Source organism: Chiloscyllium plagiosum, chromosome 19 (genome assembly GCF_004010195.1).
Source record: "Chiloscyllium plagiosum isolate BGI_BamShark_2017 chromosome 19, ASM401019v2, whole genome shotgun sequence".
Classification (NCBI taxonomy): domain Eukaryota; kingdom Metazoa; phylum Chordata; class Chondrichthyes; order Orectolobiformes; family Hemiscylliidae; genus Chiloscyllium; species Chiloscyllium plagiosum.
In genome coordinates, this window is record NC_057728.1 from 26,795,764 (window position 1) to 26,809,716 (window position 13,953).

The 13,953-nt window shown below is 41.1% G+C and overlaps 1 protein-coding gene across 1 annotated transcript in view; it reads left to right on the forward strand.

The window, feature by feature from the left end:
- The window catches only part of LOC122559428 (beta-1,4-N-acetylgalactosaminyltransferase 3-like), a 211,485-nt gene that overhangs the window by 107,513 nt on the left and 90,019 nt on the right, over positions 1 to 13,953 (forward strand). Inside the window, exon 3 of the mRNA XM_043708875.1 lies at positions 125 to 190. Within this exon, the coding sequence (XP_043564810.1) occupies positions 125 to 190 (66 nt within the window). The remainder of the gene's footprint in view (positions 1 to 124; positions 191 to 13,953) is intronic.

The window sequence follows — 13,953 nt, forward strand, 5'->3', positions numbered from 1 at the left end:
ACTGATGTTGCAGCTGCACCTGGGTGACCATGCAGTGTCTGTGAGTCACCTCCTGCAAAACGCATTTGCATATATTGAATTTTGCTATTATGCAATCTATGACAAATGTTTGTGTTTGTTACAGGATCTTGACAGCAACCATTGGCAAGAAAGTCATGAATTGAATTTTGTGGGAATGTGGAGCTCTAAGGTAAGATGGGTCTCAATATAAATAGAATGGCTGGTTTGCAGATTGAAATGCCTGAGTTGATAGTAAACCAGTGATGCCAAGCATAACATATTCACAACCTTGGCCTACAAAGTTATATAAGAACTTAGTAATGCATGATTTATGTTACCTTCTATGTGCCGAACCTCAGCGGAAATTGGCTGTATGCTTTTTGATGAGTTTTAGATTAGATTACATTACAGTATGGAAACAGGCCCTTCGGCCCAACAAGTCCACACCGACTCGCCGAAGCGAAACCCACCCATACCCCTACATTTACCCCTTACCTAACACTACGGGCAATTTAGCATGGCCAATTCACCTGACCCTGCACATCTTTTGGACTGTGGGAGGAAACCGGAGCACCCGGAGGAAACCCACGCAGACACGGGGAGAACGTGCAAACTCCACACAGTCAGTCGCCTGAGGCGGGAATTGAACCCGGGTCTCAGGCGCTGTGAGGCAGCAGTGCTAACCACTGTGCCACCGTGCCGCCCTCCACCCTCCACCGTGGAGGGTTTACATGGGCCCTAGCAGTCTTTTTCACTCTATCTTCCAAAGCTTATCTCATTGCCTTTGCACCTTGCCTCTGTGGTCACCCTGCTCACGTATTCCCCCATTCACTACTGGCCATTGATGGGACCTCCCAGGATTCCTGGTTCCAGTGCTATCTTTAAAACCCAGCCACGCACATGGTCAAGCCTTGGTGGTAGTAGCTCTTAGCTTACCCTGCTCAGTTCATTCTATTTGCCTCAGACATGTAGACAGAGGGTAATTGGTATCCACTTTGCGTTGGGAGCCCTGGAGGTCCTGCTGGGTGAGGGTTTGTGCAGTTGCTGCTCATGGAGTGTCTCCTAAATGTTAGTGACCGATAGAGATCCACAGCAGCAAATGGTGAACTGGAGTCACCAAGTAACCACCCTGACTTTCATGTTGGGAATTGTCACTGTCTAGTTTCTGTTTGCCCAATGGAGAATGGGAAACTGCATATCAATGTGGTGACATGATGTAATAATGAGCAAGTTATTGCAGGCTAATACATGTACCAAGACTGTCACTGCTCACTTCAGGAATCTTGTCTCACTGTTTAACACTTGGTTTGGAAATGAGTTTTTTTTGCTGTCAAAGGTGGGAAGCTACTCACTGCTGAAGTCACTCAATTCTCCCAACTTTCTCCTCAATACCATTCAGTGCTTGGAAAGCCCCGTTTGTGAGAATATGTACAGAAAGTCCTGTATAGTTTACAGTGGTATCTTTGCAAAATTGTGTTATTTCCTCTTGCTACCAAAATAGCTGTTATTTCGTAGACTTCATTCAGATGTTTTCTTTAGAACCAAGCGCTGGTGTGGGACCAATAACCAAGACTGTGTGCTTACCAAGTCTTTATTTGCCTTCATGACAGTATTTCAATTTTTGAAGCAAAATACTGAAAGTTTAAGCAACAAGTTGGATAGCATGATTTAGGACAGTTATGAAAGCAGCCTAGAAAGATTGTTGCCTGGGGTTGGAAAGTTCTGGGTGATATTTGAACTGCCATCCATGTTGCTAGGTAGGAGGATGTTAAAGAAACCGTGACATTGTTTGTGGCCAAAAGAAAAAAGTGACTTCTTCTCATATCTGGACCACCTTGTTCTCTTCAGCCCGTATAATCAAAACAGATCAATTGGCCATGTGTTAATTTGCTACATGTCGAGCATCTGATCTGCATAATTACTTCTATTTTCCATGTTAATATAAACATTTCTATAGCAATCTTTGGCTGTAATGTACTTTTGAATGACCTGAGAATGAGGGAAGCTACTCAATCATTTTTCCTTCCTGGTGTTACAACTTGATACAGACATGGAACACCAATCATTTATTTTGTAAAGCACATTTGATGTCATATGGCGAAGCTAAGGAAATTCAGCATGTCCATAAGGACCCTCGCCAACTTTTACAAATGCGCCATAGAAAGTATTCTATGTGGATGTATAACAGCTTTGTACAGCAACTGCTCTGCCCAGGACCATAAGAAACTACAGAAAGTTGTGAACATGGCCCAGACCAATACGCAAGCTAACCTTCCATTCATTGACTCTATCTACATTTGCCATTGCTGCAGAAAGGCAACCAACATCATCAAAAACCCCTCCTACCCAATTATAATCTCTTCCAACCTCTTCCATCAAGCAGAAAATACCAAAACTCAAACACGTGTACAAGAAGTTTCAAGAACAGCTTCTTCCTCACTGTTATTAGACTTCTGAATGGACCTCTCAAATATCAAATCTGATGTTGATCATGCTTTTAGTGCACCTTGTTTGCAGCGATAACTTACTATTCCTCACTCTGTTCAATCACCTTTCTAAGGAATGATCTGCCTCTACTGCATGCAAAACAAACTTTTCACTGTAGTTCGGTACACGTGACAATAAGAAATGAAATCAAAAAAGATATATAATTGTTATGATCAATGACTCAAGATAGATTGACTAAAATTGTCAAGACAGTGTCACAGCTAACATATTGATACCATAATTGAAATAAATCAATTCAACTCACGACATTCCTGACACCATTGTATCAGATAATGGGCCACAGCTTGCAAATATGCAATTTAGAGGATTTGCCAAGGAATGTAGGTTAATTCATAAAGCACGTTCACCTCATTATCCACAAGTGAATGGGAGAGAGGAACAAGATGTTGGAAACATAAACAACTTTTCAAGAAGATTGTTGGAATATTGCGTGCAATTCTGGTCTCCTTCCTATCGGAAAGTAGTTGTGAAACTTGAAAGGGTTCAGAAAAGATTTACAAGGATGTTGCCAGGGTTGGAGGATTTGAGCTAGAGGGAGAGGTTGAATGTGCTAGGGCTGTTTTCCCTGGAGCAACAGAGGCTGAGGGGTGACCATATAGAGGTTTATAAAATCATGAAGGGCATAGATAAGATAAATAGACAAAGTCATTTCCCTGGGGTGGGAGAGTCCAGAACTAGAGGGCAAAGTTTAGGGTAAGAGGGGAAAAATATAAAAGAGACCTAAGGGGCAACTTTTTCACATAGACAGTGGTACGTGTATGGAATGAGCTGCCAGAGGAAGTATTGGAGGCAAGTACAATTGCAACATTTAAAAAGGCATCTGAATGGGTATATGACTAGGAAGGGCTTGGAGGGAGATGGGCCAGGTGCTGGCAGCTGGGATGAGATTGGGTTGGGACATCTGATCGGCATGGATGAGTTGGATTGAAGGGTCTGTTCCATGCTGTACATCTCTATGACTCTAAGACTGCATGACTCTAAGATAAAATTAGTTTGGATCAATTGAGTCATAGACCATCGCCATTGAAAAACCGTTAATCGTCAGAATTATGAAGTTTATGAAAAGTTCAAACTTCATATTACATTGGAAGACCAAGATAAATTATGAAAATGGGATGAAATCCAAAGAGAGAAGCAAGTTAATCAAGTTAATGAGCAAGTTACTGCAGGCTATTAGCCTGTATCAAGTAAGGGTGTTGTCAGTTCTTTAGCCAGCAGAAAGTCTGAGACCCACAACAAGAGGAATTGTTGCTGAGAGAATGGAATAACAAAGATTGTATTTAAGAAACATCTCAATGTATTAGCAGAAAATATTTAACAGTCTTCATACGCTTGAATAGAAAACTAATAAAACATGGATATGCTACTTTAATCCTAAAGAAAACACAAAACCCACTGAAAGCTTTACACTTACCCAAGGAGCTCACACTAAAGTGTAAATAGTGGAAACAAAGACTGGGAGAGGAGATATGGAGTAATAGTTTAATAGCATAATCATAATAATCATGACTTAATATGACAAAAGAACTGGAAATCTAATGAAGAAGGTGCTTTGAGCTTGTATAAATTCTTAATGTATATGTGACAACTACCAGGCATGTCCAGCATGTGATCAGTGAAATGTAGATTAATATAGTTTGTGTAGTCCCTTTTAATTTGTAATTATGTAAACTAAAGTAAGAGGCAGACTTGTGTTTAAGCAAGAGAGAAGGCAACAGCCCAGTGGTATAATCGTTGGACCGTCAGTCCAGATACCCAGGTAATGTTCTGGAGACCCAGTTCGAATCCTGCCATCGATGATGGTGGAATTTGAATTCAATAAAAATCTGTGATTAAAAAATCTAATGATGACCACAAATCCATTGTCAATTGTCAGAAAAATATCGTCTGGATCAGGACATTGGTTAGGCCACTGTTGGAATATTGCGTGCAGTTCTGGTCTCCTTCCTATCGGAAAGATGTCGTGAAACTTGCAAGGATTCAGATAAGATTTACAAGGATGTTGCCTGGGTTGGAGGATTTGAGCTATAGGGAGAGGCTGAACAGGCTGGGGCTGTTTTCCGTGGAGGGGCGGAGGCTGAGGGGTGACCTTATAGAGGTTTACAAAATTATGGGCGGCACGGTGGCACAGTGGTTAGCACTGCTACCTCACAACACCAGAGACCCGGGTTCAGTTCCCGCCTCAGGCGACTCTCTGTGTGTAGTTTGCACATTCTCTCCGTGTCTGCGTGGGTTTCCTCCGGGTGCTCCGGTTTCCTCCCACAATCCAAAAATGTGCAGGTCAGGTGAATTGGCCATGCTAAGTTTCCCGTAGTGTTAAATGAAGGGGTAAATGTAGGGGTCTGGGTGGGTTGCGCTTCGGCGGGTCAGCATGGACTTGTTGGGCTGAAGGGCCTGTTTCCACACTGTAAGTAATCTAAAATTTTAGTCATCTAAAATTATGAGTGGCATGGATAGGGTAAATAGGCAAAGTCTTTTCTCTGGGGTCGGGGAGTTCAGAACTAGAGACATAGGTTTAGGGTGAGAGGGGAAAGATATAAAAGAGACCTAAGGTGCAACTTTTTCACACAGAGGGTGGTACGTGTTAGATGGGTATATAAATAGGAAGGGTTTGGAGGGATATGGGCCGGCTGCTGACAGGTGGGACTAGATTGGGTTGGGATATCTGGTCGGCATGGAGGGTTGGATCGAAGGGTCTATTTCCATGCGGGTGCTGGCAGGTGGGACTAGATTGGGTTGGGATATCTGGTCGGCATGGACGGGTTGGACCGAAGGGTCTATTTCCATGGTGTATATCTCTATGACTGTATGACAGGTTGAGTAGATTGGGCCTGTACTCATTGGAGTTTAGGAGAATGAGAGGTGATTTTATTGAAAAATAGATTATTTCAGAAACTGACTGGGTGGATGCAGAAAGATTGTTTCCTGTTGTGAGAGAGTTGAGAATCTATGGACGTAATTTGAGAGGAAAGGCTCTCGCTTTTAAGATAGAAAGAGAAGGAATAGAAAATGTAGTGCATCTCAGGAATTCTTTACAATCGAGGGCTGTTAAGGCTGAGTTGTTAAATATATTCAATGCTAAGATGGCTGGATTTTTACTCAGGAAGAGAATCAAGAATCATAGGAAAAAGGCAGGAAATTGGGGTTGAAGATTATCAAATCAGCCATGATCTGATTGCACGTTGGGGCATACTTGATTGACTGAGTGGATGTTTACACTTCTGTGTTTTATCATTTACATGGAACTTAAGAGCTAGTTACATTACATCAGAATTACATGAAAGCTGTTTGTACAACCCTTAGAATGTATTGAAGAGGACAGATCCTGCTGAGTTGCAATGCTTAGCACTGAAATGGAATCAAAGTAAAACACACAGACTGAAATGGTTAGCTCCTCCTAGGATCAATCTTTTTAAATTCTGATGGGTGGAGCTTATCACAAGATCTTGGTTGACGTGTAGATTATGTATAATTTTGAATAAAGAGGAGACATTGAATAAGCTGTCAGTACTAAAGTTGATAATGTGTCAAGACTAGATGAGGTGCATCCAAGGTTATTAAAGGAAGTGGGAGGGGAAATTGCAGATGCGCTCACATTAATCTTTCAATCTTCCCTGGAATCTAGGGTAGTGCCAAAGGACTGGAGAATTGCCAACATTAAGCTTGTAAAGAAAACCCCAACAATTACAGATCTGTTACTTTAATAAATATGGAAAAATGAGAAAATGGGGTTACTTCGGAAGAGCTGGCATGAATTTGTTAAGGGAAAACCCATGGCCAACTAACTTGCTGATGTTTTTGAAGAGGTAATAGAGAGGATTCCTGAGGTCAAGGCTGTTGATGTGGTCCACATGGACTTAGACCATAAGACACAGGATCAGAAATTAGGCCATTCAGCCCATTGAGTCTGCTCCACCATTCAATCATAGCTGATAAGTTTCTTAACCCCATTCTCCTGCTTTCTCGCCATAACCCTTGATCCCCTTGATAATCAAGAACCTATCTATCTCAGTCTTTGAATATACTCAGTGACCTAACCTCCACAGCCTTCTGTGGTAGTGAATTCCATAGATTCACTACTCTCTGGCTGAAGAAGTTTCTCATTATCTCCATTTTAAAAGGTCTTCCCTTTACTCTAAGGCTGTGCCCTCAGGTCCTAGTCTCTCCTACTACTGGAAACATCTTCCCAATATCTCCTCTGTCCAGGTCATTCAACTAGATCCATCCTCATTCTTCTAAACTCCATTAAGTATAGACCCAGAGTCCTCAAATGTTCCTCATATGTTAAGCTTTTCATTCCTGGGACCATTCTCATGAACCTCCTCTGGACACACTCCATGGCCAGTACATCCTTCCTGAGATCTGGAGCCCAAAACTGCACGCAATATTCCAGACTTCTGGAAAGTATTTGGGCCATACTATACAATACTGTTGCATAAAAAGTTATAGTTCATAGAGTAAAAGGGTCAGTAGTAACATGCATAAAAATTTGGCTGAGGAATAGGAAACAGAGAGTGGTGGTTAATGGGTATTTTTTAAACTGTACAAAGGGTTGTGTTGTTCACTAGGAATTGGTATTGGGACTTTTGCTTCTGCTTATATGCGTAATTGAACTAGAACTTGGTGTATGGAAGACAGTTTAAAAGTTTGTTTGGGACTTGGGACCATTATAATCTGTAAAAAGGATAGTGTCAATCTTCAAGAGGGTATAAACAAGTTGATGGAGAAGGTAGACAGGTGGCAGATGAAAGTCAATGCAGACTGGTTTGAGATGATGCATTTTCTTAAAAAGCATGTGGAGAAATAGTATAAAATAATGAATACTATTCTAGAAGGAATATAAAACCACAGAGACCTGGGTGTTTCTGTGCATTAGTCATTAAAATTGGCAGTACAGGAAGAGAGAATTGTTAATAAGCACACAGTATTCTAGCTTTCCTAAGTAGAGACAGAGTACAAAAACAAAATGGCTCTGCTGAATATCTAGAGAACACTAGCTAGACCTCAGCTGGAGTATTGTGTTCAGGTTTGGGTGCTCCACTTTATTAGAGGGGGTACAGAACCAGTTTACAAAAATGATTCAGGTATGAGAAGCTTCAATTACAAGAATAGATTATAGAAGCTGGGACTGTTTTCCTTGGGGAGGAGAAGCATGGAAGAAAATTTGGTAAAAGTTTTCAAAATCACGACTGACCAGGACAGAATAGAAGTTGAGAAACTGTTTCCTCCCATAAAATGATCACGAACCGGGGACACAGCTTTAAATTGTTTTGAAAAAGAAGTAAATGTGAGGTTAGAAAATCTTTCACACAACAAATAGTTAGGGTAGGGAATGCTCTGTCTGGAAGTCTGCTTGAAAATGACTTATAATTGAGGCATTCAAGAGAGGAGTTGATGGTTATTTAAATAGAAACAATGTGTAGGGGTATGGGGAAAGGCAGGAGATTGGCAATAAGTCAAAATGCTCAGCGGGCTGATGCAGACACAGTGATTCCTCTGCACCATAACAATTCTGTGATAAACTGCTTTAGAAAGAATTCCCATGTCTTCCAGAAGGTGAAAAGCGCTATCGAATTACGAGTTAATGTTTCATTTTCCCCCTTGTCTCTTCAACTAACAGCTGTTTGGCTCTGTGTCAGAAATGGGCTGAACTGCACAGTAGAATTAGTTTTACTGCTATTGTAACATTCCTGCTGTGCTAAAGCAATAACTTGTTGTATAGCTCCTGTAAGATCTAACGCAACATTTGAGTAAAAATTTCACCAAACTTTATTTTCCAGGAATAACAGTTGTGCATTATGGTTGTATAGAAGATTTAGCAATTTGACTTAAGCATTTATTTCACCATTTAGTTTTGCCCAGCGGTTTCAATGTTGTTAACAAAGCAGCTGTTAACAAAACTCAGTAGTAAAACTTTCTGCTAATGGGGGATATATCCTATACAACACCTATTTTAAATAGCATCTGAAATTATAATACAATTTAGTTGGTCCTGTTGATTGAATTTATGAAGCAGATACATACTTCAGATGATGAAAATAGCAAGTGCAAGAGTTTTATACAATTACACTTAATTTCAGTGGTGTGTGAATGCCCACTATGTTAACAGAATATATTTGTTCTATGTAGTGTATTAATTACATGATCTTTGAAGAAAAATAAAATTTAATGCAGTGAAGCTTTGAAAACTAGATTGTCTCTGCCTCTGCCTGAGAATACTTGGCAGCTGTATTGGAAATTACTACTCGTCAGATTTCAGTATGATGCTGTTTATGTGTTTCAACTAAAAGTGAAGGGGTGGGAATAGTTGTTGGCCATCGAAGGCTGTTGCTGATTTTGTTAATTTTCTTTTATTTAGCTCTTTGAAAAGTTTTACACTGATTTGCTGATAATTCCCTTGGGGTTTTCACAGAGTGAGAGAATTCAGCTGGGATCCATTACTGTTGTTTGTCAGTGTAAAGTTATTTACAATGGATGTAAGTAGAATGATGCAAAAATGTGTGTAGAATAATCCAACACTAAATAAGCAATTCATGACAGGTTCTGGCAGTTGAAGCTCCATAATAAAACATGTAAGAAGTGGAAACTGTGAGGTCAGCCCAGGTTTCTTGGAAAAGTTAAGCATTGAAACGCTGCAATTTGTTTGTGAGCACTAAAATAGTGCGAGGGCATTCTTCTAGATTTATTCTAATTAAAGAATAGGAATAAGTCACTTTACCTTGCTGCCAAGGTGTCATTCTTCCAAAATATATGAACAGTCAATGCATTTTTTCTATCCTTTTCTAAAATTGTAATTTCTCTCCCACTCTCTGAACACCACCCCTTTCTGTCCATCCCCTTTCTCTCTCAGTCTCAGAGTGAAATCATGTGGCTCGGTAATCTTGTAATCTTGTCCGAGCTTGTGCAGACAGCCAAATGGGAGCAGCCAGAGGTGACCTTTCTAAGGTCTTCCACTTTTCTTGTGATTGCTTGCCTCTGATACAGAGCTCTGAACATTCTTTCAAATTGAAATCTGGCATTGATGTGCTATGGATTAATCAGTTGATATTAGTGACAATACTATGAGCTTCTAACAGATTTCAGTGTACTAGAATCTGGTGTAAATAGCCAAAGCATTCAAAAGTTTTGAATATCTAAGTAAAATAGTTTATTTTGTAACTAGTGTGCATTGGCAGGCAGCACTTTTCCCATCCCATTGAGTGAAACTTCATACAAGGGCAAAATGTGTGTGTGTTGGAACTTTTAAGACATAAATCAAAAGATCTGGAAGTACTTAGCAGAAAATGCAAAACCTTTCATAACAACAACAAGGAAGAATGAAATAAAATTGAACACTGAAGAAGAGTTGTGGTGACGTATTTAAATTTAAGGAGATAATAGGGAGTGTTTAAAAAATATTGCTTCATAGGCACATGATTAGGTGAAGATATTCCTTCTGTGTTGAGATTTTTCTCATAATTTCAGAATGTTCACAAAATTCCCAGGCACCCATTTCAATGGTCAACAATGTGGGAAGGCCTAAAGTAGGATCCCCAGTTTGCTACAATTTCTGACTGGATACCCCAAATGGTTAAGCTGCTGGATGAGGAGGGATAAACTTCTTTATTCACCCATTCCCTTCAGTTGGTCACAATAAGGATAATTTAAAGAGAAGGTCATTTTGCAAGATCAAATGCAAGACGAAAGTATACGGTAAATGGCAGGGCCCTTGGGAGCATTGATACACAAAGTGTTCTTGGAATGCAAATGCATAATTCCCCAAAAGTGGCAACACAAGTGGATGCTGTGGTAAAGAGGGCATGCAGCATGCTTGCCTTCATTGTTTGGGGCACTGAGTATAAAATTGGCATGTACAGCTGTATGAAACTTCAGTGAGGCCACATTCAGAGTATTGTATGCAATTCTGTTTGCCACACTATAAGAGTGATGTAGAGGCTTTGGAGAGGATGGAAAAGAGTTTTAACCAGGGTGTTGCCTGGATTGGAATGTATTATCTATAAGGAGAGGTTGGATAAACTTGGATTATTTGTTGGACTGTATCCAGCCGAGAGGTAACCTGATAAAAGTATACAAAATTATGAGAGACATGAATTGGGTGGGTTGTAGGAGTCTTTATCCCAGGATGTAAATGCCAAATACAAGAGGGCATAGATTTAAGGTGAGAGAGGAAAAGTTTAAAAGGGATGTGTGAGGAAAGATTTTTACTCAAAGGGTGGTAGGGTCCCAGGAATATGCTGCCGGGGGGGGGTGGTAGATGTAGATACATAAAAAAAAAGGTTTAGGAAGCATTTAGACAGACATGTGAACAGTCAGAGAATAGAGGAATATGGACCACGTGCAGGAAGATGGGATTAGTTTAGAATGGCATCAAGGTGGCACAGCCATGGCAGGCTGAAGGGCCTGTTCCTGTACTGTACTGTTTTATGTTTTAACTTCTATGTCCATAAATATTTCAAAGTTATGATCTGTGGCTATGACAAAAGTTTCACAGTGATGACAGATTTTAAATTTTGAACACTAATCTAGACTTGTTGAATAAAGCATATTAATGTAAGAGAGAATTGTCAGTTTTGGAAGCATTAGTTGAGGATAGTAATCAATGGCTCTGCTCAATGTTAACCATTGCTCTCTTAACATTTTGTGACTACCTGTGGGACACTCCATTATTTGAATAGAATCAGTTAGTCTTTCAGCCATTTGACCTTCCATACTTGTGATGGTTGTATGATAGAACTGTACAATTTATTCCCACACCCCAACCTTTATGCAAAGTTGCCTCGTAAAGATTCCTGTGGGATCTCATAACTCCGATATCTTCAGAATCTGATATCCTTTCACTCTGTCTATTCCAGATCTTAACAGTATAGCCTCAATTTTGACCACATCTATCTAAAGAGAATAGTCCCAGCTTCTCCCAATCAATCCAGATTCCTTAACCCCTCATTGCTTGTATAATCCTGGCAACCCTCCCCTGTACCCTCTCCAGGTCTTTGACATTCTTGCTGTGTTTGTTGTAGTTCAACTGAGGCCGAACCACAGATTTTTAAAACTTCAGTATGGCTTCCTTGTTTTTCTGTTCAGTGCCTCAATTCACAAAAGCGGGTCCACATTATGTTTTCAGAACTTTTTTTTTAACTTTTGTCCTGACACCTTTAAAGATGTCTGCACAAACGCCCCAGGTCTTTCTGATCTTGCACCTGCCACCTCATCAGAGTAGGATGATTTAAATAATGCTGCTTCACCATGTTGTTCACATTAGCACATTAAATCGCATCTGCCAGGCCGTTTCATGAGTCTGTGTTTACCTGAGGTCTGTTACTACTCTGTTTGTTATTCGTTGCATTGCCTGGAAACTTTGGAATGATACCCTCTGCACAAATTTATTATTGACTGTATTTTCATAGATTGATGTCCATACTTTGTTAATTGAGATTTCTTCACCCCATCTTCCATCTTTTCCCACATGCCTTTTCCTTCTTTTGATCCTTGGCTAGGTTTCCAGACAAAATAATATTGTAGCAGGTGTACTTTGGAATCTGATATTAAAAAAAATTCAAATCGCTGTTAAAATATACAGTAAGCAAAAACTTGCCTTTTTGGGCTTTTGTTCTGATCCTACACTAACTTGTTCTGGGGAGTCCTTCCTTTGCTTCCCCAGTTTCAGATGGAGAGATGGGTTAGAATGGGGTTGTTTTCCTTGGAGCAGAGGAGACTGAGAGGGGACATGCTGAAGATGTATAAACAGCTTGTTAAAACTCTCATCCCCTTCTAAAGGTAAATCACCATAGTTCCAGAGGAATCTCAGGGCTGCTGTCTCCTTAAAGAGAGAGAGAGAGAGAGACACACAATCGGTGGTGGGTTTAACCTGAGGGTCACCACGCCTCAGGCAAGGGGGTGAGATTGAAAAGGCAGGACCTCGATGGTAACCTCCGATGCGACAGGAATTGACATGCTGTTGATGTTGCTCTGTAAACCAACCAGATTCCTGAAGAACGGCTTATGCCTGAAATGTCGATTCTCCTGCTCCTCGGATGTTGCCTGGCCTGCTGCGCTTTTCCAGCACCACACTTTTCAACTCTATAAACCAACCGTCCAACCAACTGAGCTAGCCCTGAACCCCATCCTCACTGGCCAAACCAACATTCTAAATTCGCCTTTACATGCAGCAAGATACCTGTCCAACTAGAATGCTGAAGCAGTGCTGCAAGGTCGGAAAAACCATCTCTCAGGTGGAAAGCAAAATGCTCGCAACAGCTGCAGTCTAGGGCAGACGCAAGAATATCCCTTTGTCCTCTTTTGAAGGCCTCCCTGGTGTTCAGGCCGCAGTTTATACCTTGACAGGCTGTTATCACACCGCTGTGTGTGTGGGAGCTTGCTGTGCGCAAATTGGCTGCTGCATTTCCCTGCTTTATAACAGTTGCTGCGTCGCACTTGATGACTATGAAATGCATTGGAAACATCCTGAGCTTGTGTGAGATGCTATAAAAGCACAGGTTTTATCTTTTTTTTGGTCCTGGTTGCATGCGTGTGTGTGTCGTCTTCAGTGTTAACAAGTGAATGAACTGGTAGGCAAGGCGGTACATGGTGAAACACTCCCCACCCTCTACCAGAGCAATTGAGTGAATGTTGTAATTCAGTTGAACATCCAACTTTGCATCAACCTTCCAGCTTAAAGTTTCCTGACACATGCTGTGCCAGACGTTGGCTCTCTTTCGCGCTGTCCGCTTTTTAGCTCCAGCGTCTGCGTTGGACTGAAAAATGTCAGGCGTTCCGTGTCCACTTCAGCAGAGAGAATCTTGTCTTTTAAAAGAAAAGCACACTATCTAAATGGTGAGAGGGTGCAGATCTCGGAGATGCGGTGGGATCTGGGTATCCTAGTGCACGATCGCAAGTCAGTCTGCAGCCACAGCAAGCAATCAGGCAAACTAATATGATGTGACGGTTTATTGTGATAGGCGTTGAATGCAAGAGTAAGAAGGTTATGCTTCAGTAATGCAGGGGCATTGGTGAGACCATGTCTGGAGCACTGTGTATAGGAAGAACTAGCCATTTGGATGCAGAACTGGCTCAGAGGCAGAAGACAGAGGGTGGTGGTGGAGGGTTGCTTTTCAGACTGGAGGCCTGTGACCAGTGGAGTGCCACAAGGATCGGTGCTGGGTCCTCCACCTTTTGTCATTTACATAACTGATTTGGATGCGAGCATAAGAGGTACAGTTAGTAAGTTTGCATATGACACTGAAATTGGAGGTGTAGTGGACAGCGAAGAGAGCTACCTCAGATTACAATAGGATCTTGACCAGATGGGCCAATGGGCTGAGAAGTGGCAGATGGAGTTTAATTTAGATAAATATGAGGTGCTACATTTTGGGAAAGCAAATCTTAGCAGGACTCATACACTTAATGGTAAGGTCCTAGGGAGTGTTGCTGAACAAAGAGACCTTGGAG